Below are 20,449 nucleotides of genomic sequence, written 5' to 3'. Positions count from 1 at the left end.
GCTGATGGCATAGCTTTTATCTGCTTCCCCCTCTCCGCCTTGCTCGCCCAAAAGCCCTGCTCAGCGCAACTCTCAAAGCATCACTGACAGGAGAGAGCAGAACTAAATTATAAGTACTGAATAAAAAGTTTGACTTTGGAAGAAGGCTAAGCTGACCTGCAGGACATAAGGGATTTTAGTTTTAACTTGATAGATGTTGAAATGTAAATAACAGAAGCCACAGAGGAGAGGAAATTGTTTACATGTTGCAAAGAGTCGCCTGTAGCATAATAAGCAGACATGAGTTTTTCATTAAAAATGAAGAAAAGTTGTTTCTAAATACATCTAATGTATTGCCCAATGTCAAATCTTGGCAATGCAGTACTAAAAGATATGATTGACCATTACAGACATTTATGTAAGTCTTCTTCACTTCCTCATGTAAGCCTCTCAAGGAGGATGCTTATAAAAAAAACGCATGCAATCAAGCCTGAGATTAATTTTACATGCAAAATATTAGCTTCACTGCTTAAAGCTTTACATCTTAATGAATCAAACAGTTTGAGGGAAGGTATTCACGGATCAACTTTGAGTTCTAATACCTATTCGTTATTCGAGGAGAAAAAATAACTGGAAGAAAGGAACTCAACTTTTTAACAATTTTTGTTCAGAAACTATTCTTTTTCATGTATTATTGTTTGTGTCATTTTACTCAAGGAATTGTGTTCTGTACATCAACAATCAGCTAGTAAGCCTATCTTGGGATCAATTGGTATTGGTTCCATCGTCCTCCACTAGGGGGCTTATTCCATAAAGGTCCCGACAGACTTCACACAAAGTGCTGAAATCGATTCTGACTGATGACTGATTCTGACGTTCAGGCTTTTGTATCGGCAGGAGATATGGATACTTTTGAGGAGCATTTATCTGAAGCAATGAGGAATTACGGACATCTGTACCGTTCTTCTCTGACTAACTCCGATAAAAATAAGACTGGTGAATGATTAACTTCTGGACAAAAATTGTAATGTCGCTGTTTACGAAGGAGGCAGTCTGCAGATCTCTGTGAAACCAAAATGAGGACGAAGGGAGGGTAGTGTGTGATGTATACTGAAGAGGGACGGGTGTCCCCCAGGTGGTCTGCACCATTGTATGAAAGGTGTTTGCAAATACAAACCGACCGCAACAATGTTCCTGCACATTGACTGCTGGGCTTTGGCTGAATTATGTTGAGGCCTTTAAACTACTGGATGAGAAAAATAGGCTCCAAAAATTACTGTCTTTATTCTGTTTCCTCAATTTTCAAGAGTCTAACAGTAGCACTTTGTCGCCATAACGGAGAGTACAACAAACTTTGACACTGCCATCTTCAGCTGACATGACCTCAAACTACGGCCTGTACTTCCAGCTCAATAACGCCCATCTCTCTGTGTTCCCCATTGTTTAAGCTTGTGAATATGTAATTTATTATTTTAAAAATTGATGGGTAAAAATAGATTGATTTTATGGTTAAGAGCCAATATGAAATTAACTAAAGAATACCACACAGCCATCTATAAATTATGCTAATCCTTCATGATAGTTGTCTTCTGATCGGGGCTCATTCCTTATTTCTTACTAAATACTCAAGGCAATGGCTAATTTTCAATTGCAGTTTCCTCCTTTTGGAACTTTATGGCCATTTCTTTTTGTCAAATTGGTCTCAGTTAGTTCATTATTTTTTCTGCCCTGTCTTATTCATTTTGAGTCACTCATAACAGGGCAGTGCTTATTTCCTCGTGTTCTTAGATTTCATACAGAAACGCTGGATTTTCTCCTATTCTGTTACATGATTCGTGACAGGCATCCTAAGAGACATTCGCTCTTTTATCCAGGTTAATTAAGAATGTATTATTGAGTAACTTATCTTTATGAGTTTGCCTCGCTGAGGGGAATATCATTGTCGCAAATGAGAATAGACCTAGACGATTGTGCGAGCAGAAAGCTGAATGTAGAGAATTTGATAGCTAATAAGCCAACAAATGGAGCATAAATACCATTATTGGGTAAGCTTGGTACAAGAGTCATATTAGTGTGTCTGTTCTGGGTGCTGCTGCTGAAAAGAGTGGAGGTTTAAGACCTTTGTTTTCTTTGCAGTTTCTCAGTGACAATCTTCTCAAAGGTGCCTTGGCCAAATTTGACACCCCTGTTTTATGAAAGAATATATGTATATGTTTACACTCTATTCAAGCTTATTAGCTGCACTAGTCACAGAGTTCATCATCCTACCAACATGGTTGCTCCAGGACCAAACAGTCCAAGCAGTTGTTGCCATTCTTTTAAAGCAATGCCTCATAATAGTTTTTTATTAACTACTTCCTAATGTCCTGCAGCATGTAGCTACTTGCATTACTTTGTAAATGAAAAAAAAAACAAAAAAAAAACAGAGATTTGGTTTGAGCTTTGTTAGTTTGTAAATACTTTTTACATTTTTCTATCTCAACTATACAAACAGTTAGCCATATTTTGCTAGCATCTCTATTGATGCTAACTTTGACTTCCTACAGAGAGATTATAATACTCGGACACTTTTTTTTTAAATGGGCAAGGAGGCTGTTTACAAACAGTAATATTTACTTTTTGATTATTATTCAATGTTTACTTTTTATGTTTAATCCACAGGTTACTTTGCACTAAGCAAATGCTTCACAGCATTACTCAAAATGAGGCAAACACAAACACAGTTAGAACTAAAATAAGTCAATTCTTCCTTTGATACGTCAATAAATCTACCCATATATGCAAAAATGCAGAGAATAAATTTTTAGTCATGCAATTTATAAAGCCTGGCTTTATAACTTGACCTTGATGACTTTTTAACAATATTATTTCAAATTGACACTGGATAATCACTGGTTAAGATGGACATAGCAAATGCACTTTTATGTAAAAGGAGCAAACAATGCCTGCAAGGCTCAATTTCACAGATGGTTTCAGTCCTCTTAAGATGTTAATGAGCTGTGGTTGATGCATCAGAGGAGTAACTGACAAAATCACCAACATAATCATTAGCTGGATCCCAGATAACGGATGTTTCCTTTTACACCAGCAGAGGAAGTCAAGGTTTCATTTTGTTTTTTGTTTTTTTCATTACATTAGGTTCATTTTAATTTTATTACTGCCTTACAAATAAAACTGTCACTCCAATTACTGTCTGAAAAAAAGTCCGAATAACTAATTTATCAGAGCAGGAATTGATTGCTAGGTATCAGGAAGTTTGTGATGCCGTCAAATCTGTTTATGCAACTGAGGAGAACAAATGAATTGCTTAGTGATTGATCCACTGTACTGCAGTTTCATCATCAACTTTCCTGCAGTTGCTGATTAGTCTCCAAGGGCAACCATGGATTCATTAATCGAACTGAAATCAGCAGCTGCTGATTAATGCCTGCATCCGTGGGGCTGAACGGACTTCAAATCAAAATGTTATTGTCACACTTATCGATACAGTTTCAACACTTCAAATTATAAGAAATGTACAGAATAATATGGTACATTATATTGAAAAAACCTCTTTAAAATGTAACAGTTGTGAAGCAAGAGTACCATCATTCCTGGAAGATGAACTCTTGCTTTTTAATGTTGTATCCTGGCTAAAATAACCCAGCTTAAAAAAAAGAGAGAAAAAAAAAAAGAAAAAATGACGGCCAATTTTTTTTTAAAGTATTCTGACATTACCTACATCACGAATCATTTTACATCCAAAATCCAGATGCATGTAGATTTTAAAAAGCTGGAGTGTGACGCCTACGGTACCACTTGACTAATAATGGAAACTACTGTAAAAGCATGTCACGATACCAGAAAATTCTCCCATAGGGGGAACAGATTGTCTGACTGATGTCTAACTTTTTCAATGTCTAATTGTTTTGCCATCCATTACTCCCAGCTGTGCCGTTTGTGTGGGAAGCAGCAACTGCAGAGAGTCTTTTCAGTTCTGCAGCAGTCACGTCGTAGCAGTGCAGCACAAACAGCACAGCAAATGCAGGACTCATAAGATGATTTTTAGGCCTTATGTTATCATCTATATAATTGGCACAGAGTTATGCATGGACAGACTCATTAGATGGATGCACAGATGTCTCCGTCTCATGTCACTACATCCTGACAAATTGTCACAGTTGTTCATGTGCATGTGGAATATTGTATGCATTGGGCTGAGAAGTTGTCTGTTACAGAACTTTCAAACATAATTTCAATCTCTGGAACTCATTAGAGTATTTAAAATGATAGATTAAACTATCTAAAAAGAAATTTCTCAAAGTAAATCTTTACAGTCACCCCCAACTGTTAAATGAAGACTAATGTTTATTGCTCATTGGGTTTTTGTTGAACAAAACTGTCTTGTGATCTGGCTGATATAATATGACTGAATTCTCTGAAATAATTATTAGGATCTCAGAGTGCTGCAGTATTTATTTATTTATTTTTTTAATCTGCAGTAGGTGAAGAAGCAGGGCAGAAAGTACAAGCACTGAAAAGTATTAGAAGTTTTTGGTGCTCAGTTGGACATGAGAAGAAAAAATGTTGCTTGAACAAATTTGAATCAGACATGATGCAAAGTAAATATAGTCAGTACTTTGGGTTGTCAATGGTTTGGCGTTATGCAGCTGAGAGACTGTTCTTTTGTTTTATTGGCACTAAAATAATATTTCAAATAGTTTATTCTATTTGAATGTGATTTTTTTTTTTTTTTGAAAAATTTCAAACAGTGCCTGTAGTAAAAGCACATCTCGTAATTTAATGAAATTATTGTCAGCCTTGTAGATGGGTGCTGTCTTTAGCCATTCCCCGTTTTTTGCACCCACTTTGTCAGAGCCGTCTTCTGCACATCATTTCACGACGACCGCTAAACATCAGCTTGTACATTTTGTACCAACTTTGACAACCAACAACTCAAAGTCATTTTCTACTTTCTACTTATAAATACTGTAGGAAAAAGTGCCTACGTGCCTCCAATAAATATTGTTTACACACAAAAATCTTATTTCTAAAAATAAAACAATTAAATAAAAAAGGAGATTTGGGTTGATTATTTCCATAAGTAATATCATTAACTAAAATTTGACATGAGTAGAGTAGTAAATGATGTGGAACTGTTTAAGTTGAAGCATCATTTGTTTATGACTATAATTTAGGAAGGTGATGCGACAAAATGGCGTGAAGATGTGAATTACCCAAAACCTTTACAGTGACAGCAGTTCAATGTTTCCTACATTAATAAATCAATAAATAAAAACAAAAGAAATTATGCCAAAAAACGTATCCTAAAGAAAACGTTGGAAAACTTTAAACATCTAGAACAATGCCTATACAATATTAATGTAATGAATATATAGATATATATATAAAAAAACATCACATGACCTCATTAGTGTAACAGATTCTATGTAAAAAAAAAAAGAAAAACTAAAATACACAAAACTAGAGCGACATCCAAATGGTTTTATGTCATTTGTTTCACCCAAAGCAGTGAATGTCACATTTGCTCTCGCAGTTGGCAGGAAAACTTAACAATTTCCCAATTTTTATTTTTCTTTAAAAAGACAAAAACATTATATTTAAAGTTTTTCTGATGGTATTTTATTCAAATGTCTTTTTGTTGTTATCTAAGAATTTGAGGGACTTTCTCCTTTTTGTTATCATTTAATACGTCTTATTTTCCACCTGCTCTCTTCATTATTAAATAAACTTTATTCACATTTCCCTGCACATATTTACCATCCGTCCTCTCCTGCTGTGCTTTGCATTTTAGTTTTAATTTTTGTCGCAGTATTTTGATATTACCAAGGGGCCGCTAAACCTAAACCACGACACTTTGCACATGTGCATTTTTACTCTTGTGGCTACTAATGTGGATTGAAGTTGTACATTTTCCGAATTTAAAAACAGGACAGTTCTGTCAGCTGGCACTGAGGCTTGAATTAAATGAGAATGTAGCATTGTTTTAATCAAGGTGATCATACTTGTTTAATTCTTTTGTCAGACTGATATCACTACAATAATAGTGAATTTAGTGTCATGCCTGTGCCAGATTTGTGTATCTGTAGATAAAACCTAAATAAAACTGGCTATGTTTTGTCTTTGCCTTAATGAAAAGCAAAACACAGTCACAAATATCTGAATCTTTTAGCATCTAAATCTGACTTCACACCTCAATGACTTTGGCACAAAGGCTTTTTTTCTGTTTCCTCATGTGTGTTTAGACCCCAGTTAGGAGGGTGCGCGTTACCTTTTCCTTTCAGTCATCTCTAAGAGCAACACCGGATTTTGACGCACCGAGGCGAGGCTGTTCTCATTAGTCTCAGTATCCGCGAGGAGCTGGCCCAGATAAACCTGCTCAGCAAGTCTTTCCCTGAAGAGTTGCAGTTACTGTGCTAGATATGCAAAAGCAAGCCAGCAAAGAACAGAGCGAGCTCAGTGGTGGGAGGTTTTAAAGTCTGGAATGCTGTTCAGAGAGCTGCAGTTCAATTAAAGCCTCCACAAACCACCAAACTGCGAGTGTGAAGATGAGATTGAGAGTTAGGGTGTGAGGGTGAGGGAGTTGATTTTTGTAATCACTGAGTTTAGTTGAGAGTTACTGTGGATTCCAAGAACAGTACACACTTGAGAGCTCGGTATTTATTCTATAGTCCAACACGATAAGCACAACACACACACAAAACGTTGTGCTTCCATCAACCAAGAATCCGCTAATCCTTAACCCTTGTGTTTACAAATGGGGTCCAACTGACCCCACACCTGTAAAACTTGTATCATTTGCCTCAGTCCTCGCACGCACAAGGGTTAGTATTCAACCAATATTTCTTATTTATATAAACTGCTAAAATTTGTTTACTCGAAGTCATCATGAGCGCATATGTCACTAATTCAGGGCTTTTAATTAATTATTTGTACTAGAATGGTGGTAGGAGTTCACCTCGTTGCCGATTTGATCCCTGCTCCACCAGTCTGTCGCTGTGTCCTTGGGCAAGACACTTCACCTGCTTTGCCTGCTGGTGGTGGTCAGAGCTTCGGTCAGACTGCCCCAGGGCAGCTGTGGCTACTATCCAGTAGCTTACCACCATCAGCATATGAATGTATGAATAAATGGGTGAATGACTAAATATGTTCTTAGGTTTTAAAACCTTACTTGGTCTCCTCCATATATACTTCTTGCCTCTGAGGACAAATGGGTCAATATTTGTTCTGACTGTAATATCCAGTTGATACTTGACATAGAACCAGTAACTAGCTTCTTTTTTTTTTTTGACATTGTTCATGTTGGTATCTGCAAATTTCAGCCAAGCCTAAAGATGAAAATTTTGTAATTTTTTATTTTTTACTTTTTTTCTGGTCCAATTTCATTGTGGACAAGAAGTTGTACATCCCATTTTAAAAAATTGTGGAAAGTTAAAGTAAGCTTGAGCCTCAGTGGATCCAAAGGTATATAACAAATGTCATTTCATCTCAGTGTGACAGGCTAGATCAAGTGACAGGTTGGCCTGGACCAGCCCAGACTGGTCTTGAACCCAAGATGTTCTTACTAGGGGAAACAGTGATAATACAGTACCATTTTCTGATTTACTGTATTACTTTAAGTGTTTTAATTGTAATCATGGTCTGATTTATTTCTTATTTTTATTTGTTAACTTTTAGCAGGCAGAGTAAATTGCACATAAAGATTAACTTACCTTGGTCCAGAGACTTGGCCGGAGCCCAGCTTTTGAAGTAATCATCCTAAATGAAAACACAAGAAACTAAGCTATAAAAATATCTTCAAGAATAAAGAATGTTACTGCACAAAACCCAATAGAAACAAGCATAACACATAAGTGATTTAGTTGTTCTTTGAGAACAGAACTTCAGTTTAATTTCTATCATTATTGCATTAGTGCACATGTAAAGACTCCGAATCAAACCTACAACGTGAAAAAGAATCAGTAACTAGCTTTTTTTTTTTTTAAATTAACTGCAAGTGAAAACAGATTGTAAGTGCCATTAGTGATACTGTTTGAGGAATTAGTTTAAGTAGACAACCTGCTGGTGACACAGGTGTACACTTTAACGTCTTGCAGTCCAAACAGATTACAAAGCTTTTTAAATAGCTTTGAAATGTTATTAAAAAGTACCCCTTTTTAAGTGTAATGTTTTTAGACTTGGTTTTAAAAGTCTCTTTTTTTTCATGGTCTCCAGTGACCTAGGGCTAATAAGGTCAACCCTTCTGATAAAAAAGTTCACAAAGTGTTTTTTTTTTTTTTTTTTTTAAAATGAGGGTGAGTGCACAGACATACTCCTAGACTTGAAGTGGTGTCTGAAGTTCAAGTATTTCCCAGAGCGAACCATATGTTTATCAGCGGGAAGTCAGCCAGTGTCAGTGACACGATGTGATGGAGGCAGAGGAGCCTGCTGGGTCTCAAAGTGGGATCTCTATCTCCTTCATTATTGAATAAGAGAGATGGCGGTGGAAGGTGAGTAGGGGGTTGGTGTGATGAGATGGATGACTGAATCCAAAAGCCCAAAGACTGAAATAACAAAAAATCCTGATAAAAGCTGAAATAGAGCAAATGCTTTGTTTATAAATGACAACTCTAAACACTCAACAAAAAGGTTTCAGACAGAAAATGTAAAATGCAATGAGCTCCATAGCTGGGTCTTAACCAATATTTCTTGCTGTAAAAGTATGCAGAACAAGTCAAGATCCCTGTGAGAATATTTAGATGCTTCTATATGTAATTTTTTTAATGCAAAATATTTTAAATGCAACCAACATTTAAAAAACTGCTTCTACATAATCATCAAAAAGGAAGAGCTCACCTAGGATATTATGGCTACACAGTCTGGGTCAGCTATGGCATGCACGCTAAGAGGATTAGCCAAATTTGCTAAACTCCTCAGCTAATTCCCGATAGACTAAACAGTTTGGCTGAACTTCAGCTGCCCTTTACCACCTACAGTGGACTGTAAGTGAAGTAGCCTTGTGAACGTTTTCCAAGGCTTTGAACTTTGTCACGTTGCCATCTTACAATTTAAAAACTCTGTGTGTTGGTGGGACTTTATGCGCAGTGTATTGAGCCCATCTGAGTGAATCCTACCACTTTTTGGAGCATTTACATCTGCAAGTATTTATTGGGTGCATTTCTACAGTTCACTTTGCATCTCATCCTATCAAATGAAGATTCCAACACATGTCTGCTGGGTTTCCTACATGGTTTGTCAGCTACTATATTTTATAATTGACTTCTCAAGGTTGTCTTTAAACAAAGGCTTTCTTCTAGAGATTCTTCCTAAAGGCCATATTTGTGGAGGGAACAACTGATAGTTTTTCTGTTCACAGATTTTTCTATGAGCTGCTTTCGACCTTTTTGCTGCTTCTCTGATGAACAGTCTCCTGGTCTGGTTAACAGACATGCCTTGATAGGTTTGGCGTTCTGACAAACCCTTTTCGTTCTGTGTTCTCTGCAAAATGTTCAACGATTTGCATAAAGTTTTACCCTTCCAAAAACTTAAAACTGTGTCCTCAGGCTTCATTATGCTGTCTGTTCCCTGATGTTCTCTCCCAAACTTCTTGGGAAAGCACAAAACAGTCTTAAACACTTATACTCAGAATAACTTTGGAAATATGTGAACTATCTAACTGGGTGAATTCTGCTGGATTGGATTTCATTCGGGGGTCTGAATGTAAATGCATGTCAAATTTTCAGATTTTTAATTGTAAAACGAAAAAGAAAATAAAACAAGTACCTTTCTCTTTTCTTTTCATTTTGTGTAACTTTTTGCTCCTCATCACATTAAATCTCAAAACAAAATCTTGAGTTGAGAAACTGCCTGCTAATACTTTAAACGGTAGAAAGAATTAAATCTATAAAACCAGTAAAGCAAGAGTTTAATATGCTTAGCAGTGCCAAGCTACTTCATATCAGGCATTAAATTTGATTTTAAGATATCAACTCTGTCTTGTATTTTAATCAGTAACTTTTCTCCAGCTCTTTGACTTTAGGCACGTGTCAGAAATTACTAAGTAAAACAAAAACAGCATTAAATTAAACAAAGACAATACTCACCTCTGCTTCCTTTAAATAATTGAAGAAGGCAGAGAAGAATAGAAGGAGAAGAGAAAAGAAAGAAAGGTTAGCAATTATGGTCCAGTACGGTATGCATCGGATCTATTACAAGCCTGTGTTACTCATTCTGAATGCCAAGCTTAACCCCAAAGATCCATTTAATGCGAGTTTGATTCAGAAGGTGGTAAAATACCAGAGGACTCACACATTCACCCTCTTACACTGCCAGCCTTACGAGGCGGCCTTATTTGATGTGGCATGTAATTTAAGACACAATCGGGGCAAATTGTGCGGGTAGAGCAGCGGCACAGCATAAAACATGAAAAAGGAGGAAAAAGAGGAAGGAGACGAATCAGACTGGTTTGAGAATTAAGGCAGGAGTTTAAATGATATGTAATTGTGTTGTCTTTTTGATGCAAGATAAAAAGACAAACATCTATTCATCTTCATATCTACGCATGCAACTATCCACCTCACATAAATGTACATGGAAATATATATTTTTGCTTAAATGATAGCAAAATAAGGGAACATAACAAAAAAATAAATACATTTTGCACTACCAAAGTCACAACTTAATGCCTTTAGTGTCTTCTAGCAATAGAACTGAGCTGCATGCTGATATATATAATGCACATGCACTTTGTCTGAATTGGACTGAATGTCAGCATCTAGACATGTGCAACTTTTTTTCCCCCACAGCTGGGAAAGCAAAACACTCTGGAAGAGCTTAAACCACGCTGTTGCATCAGGGAAAACTTCTGAATAATGTCATAATGCACTGATCCGATGAGGTCAGACATGACTGTTGACAGTAGTGTTACGCTACCGTGAGCACCACACAGGTATAAGGTTTAAATTCCAGATGCAGCTCAACATACCTTACCCGTCTTCAAAAGTCAGGCGTGTCTGACATTAAACTTTGATTTTATGCCCTGCACCAGAGCTGGCCCAAGGCAACGAGAAATTCAAGTACATCTCGGTGAATTGTTCCGTTGACGCTGGTTTGTCAGATTAAAAGCATCTTTCAAACATAACCTTTAAGTATTAAACATGCTTTCCATTAAATCCACAACCCTGTATAATTTTCTTTTCTTTTTAGTAGTCTTATGTAATATTATAATCTTAAATGTCATGTTTTCATTGTTAGAAAACTATCTGTTAAAAAAAGACTTTTCAAATGTATTTTTTAAAATATAATTACTGTTATGTAATTTGTCATTGCACCTAAATCTATACAGTCTTAAGTTTTAAACTTGCTAGTTTGACCATGACTGGTGCTTGTGTCTGGTCTGAGGTCACATTTTATGCACCATCTAGCTATAAATTAATCAATAAATAAATAACTGCCCCCTCTTTCCCAACTCTACACTGAAATATTCAGATATGATGGTCAGACCAAATGAATAAGTGGAAATAATAAGTGGAAATAACCTGATTTCCACTAGATTATTGTCTTATCTTGTGAGCAAGTGTGTTTGTTGTTCTTCTGATGCACAGTGATTAAATCTCACTTTAGATGAATGTTGTCATGTAGCTTGCCATGTAAAACCTAAATCTGACCAGCAAAAAGCCTTGAATTTGTTTGCATTGAATTAAATGAGACTGTTAGTTTCAATGCCCATAAGACCTACCAGTATCATTAAATCTGGTGCTGTGTTTGCCCAACATGGCGATGTCAAATTCCTGTGTGCTAGCTGGAGCTGTAAAGCTTACATATGGTTCCTCATACATTAATGATGTGCTTAACTGTGTGTCAAGGGTATATTTGAGTTGGCATGGCTGTGGAATAGCAAACCAAAGTGTAGACATCCAGTCAGGAAATGGAGTGGCTCAGCTTGCCATTTAAAATGGCACTGAACTGAAAGTGAAGAAAATGTGGTCAGGGAAAAGAAGAGTTAAAAGCATATGTTTCACAAAACCCTATAACCTCCTAAAACCATGCCAGTATGCAACAAAACACACCATTTTTCCTTATTGTGTTATTGTGAAAGATGTACAATTTTTTTTTTTAAATTTTTATCTTTAGCTTTGACATTTGTTAGTAAAAATAAGAACTTCCATATGCATAAGCATATTTGACCGTCCAGTTATTGATTTCTTGACTTGTTAGGAGCGTGATCTTCCCTCTGTTTTCCACATTTGATTGTAAAGAAATAGGTTTGAAATTATGTCGTATGTGGTTTTGATTGTTGGCTATAAGAAATAGGTTAAGACTAGTGCATTTTGAATAATTTGCCCTTCAAACGGTTGCAGTTGTTTTTGTAAAAATATATTTAAAATATTGTAAAAAAAAAAAAAAGATTGATTATTAGATTGTTTTTATATTTGACTAATAGAAATGAACTTAAAACAAAAGTGTCCAACTCTGGACTGCAAAAACCAGGATCTGTGCTCTTAAAAAATGTTGTGTAAAAGGACAAAATGTGTGAAAGAGTGGGTTTGTTTGGTAAAAGCATGTTTCCCTGAAGGGCCCCTAAGGCTAGTGTGCAGTACTTCAAATTCCTCTGGGTCTTGTGGACTAAGGGAAAAGCTTAACTGTCTATTTACCTCAGTTTCTATTCTGTTAACTGTACAACAGTGTTGTACATACTGCTACTCATGCTCAGGGTAATTTCCATGCAAATAAAATTTAATAGAGAGAGCTAGATACTAATATAAATGTACATATTTCCTTTCCTATTAAAATTGTCTTTGTTTTTGCTAATCTATGCTTTTTTTTTTCTTATTCACAGGCTGGTGAGTCGCAGGATTTTCAGAACACGGGTAGAAAACTCTGCCTCAATGACATGTCTGACTCATATTCAATAGAACGAACACTTGTTCATTCATCAACCATCTAGACAGTCTGCAATTTGCGGTACCAGTTGCTATGTTAATTCTGACCTGGAGCCATTACAGTGTTGCATTCACCTGCAGCGTCTAACCAAAGACCTTGTACTGTATACAAGCTACTGTTACTTGGGGATCACAGGGTTGCTGGTGACCCAATTACTATTCAGCTTAAGTAACAGGAATGACCTTTCCTCACAAAAGTCTCCCATTAATATTTGAATGTGCACATCTCTGAAGCATTAATACCCTGCTTAGCTCACTGCAACACTGTCCCAATGTCATTCAAACCTTTAAAAGAGATTACGAGGAGATAAAACTGTGCCTTTATTATTATATAATCTTTGATAGAGGTGGAGCTGCTGCGTTCAGCAGCAAATGTCGAACTGATCAAAGCGCATTGGTTCAAAGCTAGGAATGCTCCGCTGGAGCAAAATACGTGAATGACTCGACAAATTATTTTATGCATTTAATTGAAAATCATCTAAAATGGCTTGAATCTGTCAGTGTAAATGGGATTCATTATTTGTAAAACTGCACACAAGTTGATTCCACTGTGCCTCGTTTTAATTGGTGCTCAATGCAAGTTTGCTTTGCAGCAGTTCTGAGTTGGCAAGGAAGCATTTTTATCAGGTGGTTTTGCTTTTTAGCAACTAGAGGATTTAGATTAAACTAGATTGCAAGGTTCAATAAATGAAAGGAAAAGAAGGAAAAAGCAGATAATAAGGAAATGGAGGTACTACATGATAAACCCCATTCCTGGTGTTAGACTTGCTGTTAAAGCTTTACTATATTGTGGGTTTTGTTTTTTTTTTTTGTTTTTTGCATGGTTTGCGATATTAATGGATTTTCCTGTGTTGTGTTTGTGAACAAGAAACTCTAAAGCAACAGTTTGAATCCAAGAAACCCTGGAGGCTTTGGTTCACTTCTATGTTTACGATATATATAAGTACATTTCCAGCTAAAGCATGGATTTCACTAAACTCCTGGCGATGTTCTATGACGGGGGTCTTCAAAACCAGGCCTCGGAGGCAGGTGTCCTGCAACCTTCAGGTGTGTCTCTGCTTCATCACTTGAGTCAAATAACAAACTGACTATCAGGATTCTGGAGGACTTAACTGCACACTGAGGATGATATAATTCAGTTCATGTTCCGAGATGTGGCCGTTGTCATGCTCGCTCATTCATTAAACATCATCTGGAAGAAGATACGAGCCTCTCATATCAGCCCTACTGTGTTCAGACAAAGTAATGAAGAAGCAAAGAAGAGCTGATTTCTCAAATAAGTGAAACCGGGTCCGAGTGGCTGAAACCCACGGTAAGAATAACAACAATAAGAATAGGAATGCATCAGTAAGGAAGTGAGTCCACATCAGCAGAGCATTCATAATCTGATTCATTACTTCTGGCTCAAACTATTTATTGCACTACATTAATAGCATACCAGACTCGATTAAATCAGGCATGCACATTTCTGTGGAGCTTGTCAGTGGTAAGTGGTACATATTAAGTAGAAGTGTGTAAACAGGAAACGGAATATATTGAATGGGATCTGAATTATGTAAGCCTATTCATTTTCCCTCAAAATATATATGTGTGTTTTGTGCACGGGAATCATTAACACATTATAAAGTAATAACTGTATGTTATATCCCCTCTAATCCCTATTAAACTGATCTTTCTTTGCCAATATTGTTGCACTCTTTGATTTCGCTTACAACAAATCATCTGCTACAATGCCCTCTGGTTTTACTATGAAATGATGTCATGACTTCTTGTCACTGCATTACAAACTTTGAGGTTTACAGATGTTAAAGGACGTAACTGCGGAAAAGGAGGGTGGTCAGTGTAAACTGGCTGTTATAGCTGCACTATGTTTTGGTTTTCAAAACATAGTGCAGAGTAAAACATATTTCATTTCTATAAAAACTGTGTGCATGTGGTCATCAAGCATGCTGGGTCAGTCTTTCTTCCTCTGTTTTAATTTGATAGTTATAACATCTACTATGATAAAAGACCCGTAAGGAAGTTTGTGACAGGAAAATGGAGTGAAGGAACATCGATCCATAGGGGAACTAAAGCGGAACTGGCTTCAATCCAAACAGCTTCTCTCAGCAAAAAATAGCATTCATTGTGTGTGTGGGTGCATGTGTGTGTGTGTGTGTGTGTGTGTGTGTGCTCACAAGTGGGTAATTGTGAGCTTGTGCAAATACTGACATTAACATTACAAAAGGCATATCCAAGCCTGCAGTGCTGACCGTAGATGTCATAATAAGGGGATGAGGATGCAAATCTGGCCTCTCTGAGGAAACTAAACAGCATTAAAATTTTACTGTGTACTTTACACATTTTATTCATGACTCTGGAAGATCGCCGAGTTCCTTTCCTTCCTCACCCCCCGCCCCCCATAGTCTCTTAAACTACCCCTCTCCATCTATGTCTTCCCTTTCTCTCCTCTCGAACAATCTTTATGCTTCTCCTTAGGCTACATCGTCTGATCTGATCAGCAGCTGCTGAAGCTGATATATGAGCTTTGTGAGCGGGACATACAGTGGAGGAGAGAGTGGCTTCCAGAAATACACTGCATCAGATTACTGTACTGTTAGGCATCAGAAGAAGTGAAGCATGCTAAACAGAAATGTGTGAAGGCTTGCCTCACCTATTTCGCCGTCTTGGTTTGGCTTTGATATCGACGTTTGGTTTGGAGGTTTAAACTTCCCCCTGTTGGTTTCGTTGTGTAATTGTTTGGACAGCTCAGTGGCAGCACAAGTGGCTTACACATAATTCTTGAGATATCTAAAGAATTTAATTTTGACTAGTTCGAGATATGTTCGAGATATCTTAAATTGTAATTACTTATATGTAACGCTTCAAACGACAAATCCGGTGATGTCATTTGAGATATCCGGAAAGGAAGTTTGACTCATCAAAAATATAATTGAAGATATCTTGAATTATTATTCTTACTAAAGAATGCAAAGCTCGGATATCTCAAATTACCATTCCGGAGAGTCAAAATGTAGTCGGCTCTAGTCTAGTCGTTTTTTTAGACATTTAGAAAGTAATTACGGATAGTCAGACGGAACAGATTTTATCTTAAAAAGGCCTGTCATAAACGTAGCGGAGTGAAACGCTCTGCGATCTGGAGGTGTGAAGAGTCTCGTTTACAGAACACCAAAACGAGTTGCTCCGAGATGGACCTCATGACAGGGACAAGAGACTGGCAAAAAAGAAGAATTCAAACCAAAGCGTTCCAGTTTCACATTATACTGACAGGAATTGAATGATTTAAATGTGAAAACAAAAGATTTAAAAATGTACACTTTAGAACACCATCTTTTTATGCTTAATCCATAGTTACGCATTTTACTGAGCACAATTGTCTATATTTTGACAATAGTGTTTAAATGTAAGGTATTTTACATTTTATTTAGGTCTACACAGAAGAAGTTACAGGCAAAAAGTTGATCCATTTGTAATTTATTTTCTAGGTCTTCATATTTTGTATTTCACAGATGAAAAGGATGTAACATAGGATAACTAAGGACTTTCAAAACAACAAAAAAGAGGAATAAAAAACAGAAATCAGGAAGAGGAGTCTGTTAATACTGTTATTTGTTCTGTAAGTTATGTAAGGATCTGGCAAATCAATGACAACAAGAACAGTCCACAGTCAAGCAAGCATCGCTAAACAGAATCTAACAAATAATTTTCTTTCTGCTTACTTCTCCACTCTTCTCCCAATGGCTCCATTTTTAAAAACCCCTTCATTCATCATTTTCTCCCCCTTCTCTCCATCGAACATGTCCAGAAACCCAAAATGTGGCTCAAAGCCAACATCATAAAATGTGCTTCCTCTTCAATCTGTCTTTTTTTTTTTTTTTTTTTTTTTCAAGTTAATGAGAGGGAAAATCTTCACTGGACAGTCTGTTAATCAAAATATTGTGCCATCTTTCACATCGTTTTCTCTTTCCAATAGGTTCCCCAAATGGTTTTCTCTCATTTATTTCCTGTCCAATTTCCCGTCAGGATATTGAACACAAAATCAAGAAATTAGAAAGACGAAAAGTACTCAGAACAGAGAAGAGAGGGAAAAACCAAAGCTTTTGAAGAAACAAAAGAAGGAGAAAATTCAAAGCCTCCCGTGAAATTGTGAGAAACAAAAATCTATTTGAGTACTTTGGAAATCAGCAGCTTTCAGCTGCTAATAACAGAACAAACCAAGTGACAAAGAGACTGAGCAGAAATGACAGGAGCAATTAGTGCAGAGAGGAAAAAGAGTCCAGATAGTAAAATGACAGTTGTATTTCTATTCACATGTCAAGTGATTTTGTTGCTTCAGGAATTATGCAAGCCATGAAACAGAAATGATTGGGAAAATGAATAATCAACAGTGCTCTACATGAGTTTGGAGTTGTACAAGCTGGTTTATGAGAAAAACAAAGAGAAACAGAGAAAGGAGGACTTTAATCTGCCCCTTTTTTTGAGTGCTTAGACAAAATTACACCTTTTTGGACTTGCATGTAGAAAAAAATATGCTCTAAAACCTGTCATACTGAGTTGCAAAACGCTTTTTTTTTTTTTTTACGCGTCCTCAAAATGTAAAAGTGCTTTTAGATGCATTCAAGGGCTCTTTTTAAGGGCAGGCATGGACGTCTGCCATTAGAGAAAAGCGACACGCAGTGACAAGTAGTCCTTACGTTTGTTAGATCTTTCTCACTCTGGACTTGACATTTCACAGCAAATGAAAAACAAGAACATTTAATTACATCACAACTGTCGATGACCTCGTTCCACTGACCGGTGCATGCTGGCTCATTGTCTTGGCTTACAGGGACAACTTAATCGTCCATGTGACAAGAGCTTTGATTGGGTAACAAGGGCACGTTTAGCCCTCACATTTAATCAGATCTGTGTAGCAACTTTCTGACAGAGAGGTAAAGTGAAAATTAGAATAGAAATTTCACATTATTTTTTTATATTTTATTATTATTATTATTATTATTATTATTATTATTATTTCTAATTAGATATTCAAATGCATAGAAGTTAATTTTTCCTTCCACTCTGACAACAACCCTGAACGTCCAGCCAGAATGACAGCTGCATGGATCGGATCAAGACATATTTCTTTGTTAGAACGGTCATGTGGCTCAGCTGTGAAGCAGACACTCCAGGCTGAAACTGCAGTCCTCGAAGCAGCCGTCCTAAGTTCGATTTCCATGCCTGGACCAATTACTGCATGTCTTCCCTATCTCTCTTTGCCCTAATGCCTGCTCAACTGCTAATGAATAAAGGCCACTAGTGCCAAAAAAGACCTTTAAAAACAAAGAACAGTTCTGTCAGTGCAGACTTGAAAAGAAAATTACCATTCACAGATGCTTGTCATTCAGTTTGATGGAGTTTCAGCTGTTTTGCATAGCAGAATCGGCAAAAGTTTCAGTCTCTAGATGTAAAAATCCAGCTTAGAAAAAAAATCCAGCTGTAACTGCTGATAAAAGGACGTCTGCAATGTATTTTCTTAAAGGAAGTTGAATAAAATACTTTGATCAAATCAAATAATTTTAAGGTTTGTACTTGGATGAAATGTATAATGTATCCTTTTCCCTGCATGTCACCACTATTCATTGATCATTCACAAAAAATACCAATAAAATACTTCAAAGTCTTTGAGACAGAATGTACAAAAGTTCAAGTGGTACATTTTTTTTTTTCAAAACACCCAATGACAGACGAACATGACAGCTATATGTTATCATGCATGTATTTCTATCCTGTTTCCATGTGTGTAATGTTACATTTCAAACTTTATCACAACCTAAAGGTATGATGGATATGTCAAACCTACTTGGTTCTACTTTGGAAAAAACTGCAAGACAAAGAGAAAACAATTTGCACATTTTCTACTTGTTTCTCGATGGAAACATATTTACTTGCAGCCTCTCATCACGCTAAGTGTAGACTTAATTTTTCTTGCTAGTTGTAATAACATTGCTTCCTGTGTAATGATGCAACCGACAAAGGAAGCTATGACTTAATAGTCCTAACATGAAAGAAATAAAGACTTAATGACGTTAAACTAATCCAGCAGACTCCTGCCTTCATCAGTCATCTTTCGCTTCATGTTGCCTAATGTTCTCCATCGTCATTTCAATTTTCCACAGACAGTCGCCATAATTTCTTAATTTGCACTCGCCATTTTACTCTTTGGCTGTGTGAAGTAGCAATGAGCATTTCAGAATTGTGTCTATGCTAGATGCCAGTCAGAAGGTTCCCAGCAACTAAACTTCCCTATGAAATGTTTTAATTGCTCACAGCAGGGCCTGATCAAGAGCAAAGTAACAGAAGCAGTTTAAATGCTAAATAAATGTGACTCACAGTTACACCAGACTAAATGCAGACCAACAGCAGTGAGAAAGTAAAAACGGAACAACAAACTTGACTTTTTTGAGGCCGAACAGTTTGGGAAACATTATATAGAGCTAAAAATGAAGGTGAAATATCTCCTAGACTTAGAGGACTAGGAATAGAAAGTTTTAACAACCACTGTATAGTAGATTTATAACCTATTTATACAAAAAAAACAAACAAAAAAAAAAAACAGCTTTGGTAGGTTAAAATGTAAGAGCAAATGTGAATTTGAGTATTGCTCAGTCAGCAGTATTTAGGTTTACTTTCTAACCAAAACATTTCTCTGATTATTTAAACTGAGATTGCTGTAACTGCAGATCAACTGACTCACAAAAAAGTAAGCAGTTTTAATATTTGCAAGTCAGGAAAAACAGTCATTGTCTGGGAATTACAGAACTACAGTGGAATCCAAGCAGATAGCCTGTCTAATTAACCAGCTAATGGCAGTCTGTTATATTTATGTGCTCTATAAAGGGCAGAACTGCCAAAAGGAAGTGGTGAACTGTCAGGCCTTTTAAAGTATTCAGAGAAGGCTCTTAGTTCTCAAAAAGGATTTAAAAAAAAAAAACAGAATAGGTCACATTTTAAAAGTACAGCTCGTCTACTTGGGGAAAATGTAGCATCTTGGTCTAAAATCCTTCTGGTGTCAGATGCTTCAGGTTGCTGGGAATGACATCAGAAAGATACAAAAGATACAAGATGCAAGTTTATTTCATTCCTAAGTAATGCACACATACCCACTTTATAGAGAATGAACTATTCTATGATGGTTAAGGTCAGGAGTTAAAGTACAATGTTAGGTGTTTGGAATAACGCACAAAAAATATGTTAAAATGCTAAAAAAGGCAACAGAGATGCAAAGCAGATTATTAAACTTCCTCAACATATTACTCATTTTCCTTGATCCTGCCAAAATACCAGCCTACACATGTGTTAAGATCTCAGTTCTCAGCGTCGTAAGACTACGTTTTAAAGACATTTCGATACGTATTTTCCTGTTAGCCTCAGCTGTTTGCCAAGAATTGTGTGCATCCCCCATTATTGACACAGTAAACAGACAAACATCGGACTTACTGAACTAGTGAAGGAGTCAGAACGTGACAAGGGTAAAGGGGGAAAAGGTGAGCCCACATGTCAGCCTCACA

General features: G+C 36.6%; 1 protein-coding gene across 2 annotated transcripts in view; it reads right to left on the bottom strand.

Moving 5' to 3' along the window:
* Positions 1-20,449, bottom strand: part of spock1 (SPARC (osteonectin), cwcv and kazal like domains proteoglycan 1) — a 116,858-nt gene that overhangs the window by 44,827 nt on the left and 51,582 nt on the right. Inside the window, exons 2-3 of one of the 2 annotated variants that reach the window (XM_007548214.2) lie at positions 10,062-10,070; positions 7,692-7,737 (exon numbers count right to left, since the gene is read on the bottom strand). In XM_007548214.2, coding sequence (XP_007548276.1) covers positions 7,692-7,737; positions 10,062-10,070 — 55 coding nt within the window. The remainder of the gene's footprint in view (positions 1-7,691; positions 7,738-10,061; positions 10,071-20,449) is intronic. The other variant, XM_007548215.2, reaches the window with a different exon arrangement.

This window comes from Poecilia formosa, unplaced genomic scaffold (genome assembly GCF_000485575.1).
Source record: "Poecilia formosa unplaced genomic scaffold, Poecilia_formosa-5.1.2 Scaffold26, whole genome shotgun sequence".
In the NCBI taxonomy this organism is placed as follows: domain Eukaryota; kingdom Metazoa; phylum Chordata; class Actinopteri; order Cyprinodontiformes; family Poeciliidae; genus Poecilia; species Poecilia formosa.
This window is presented reverse-complemented; position numbering and strand designations above follow the sequence as displayed.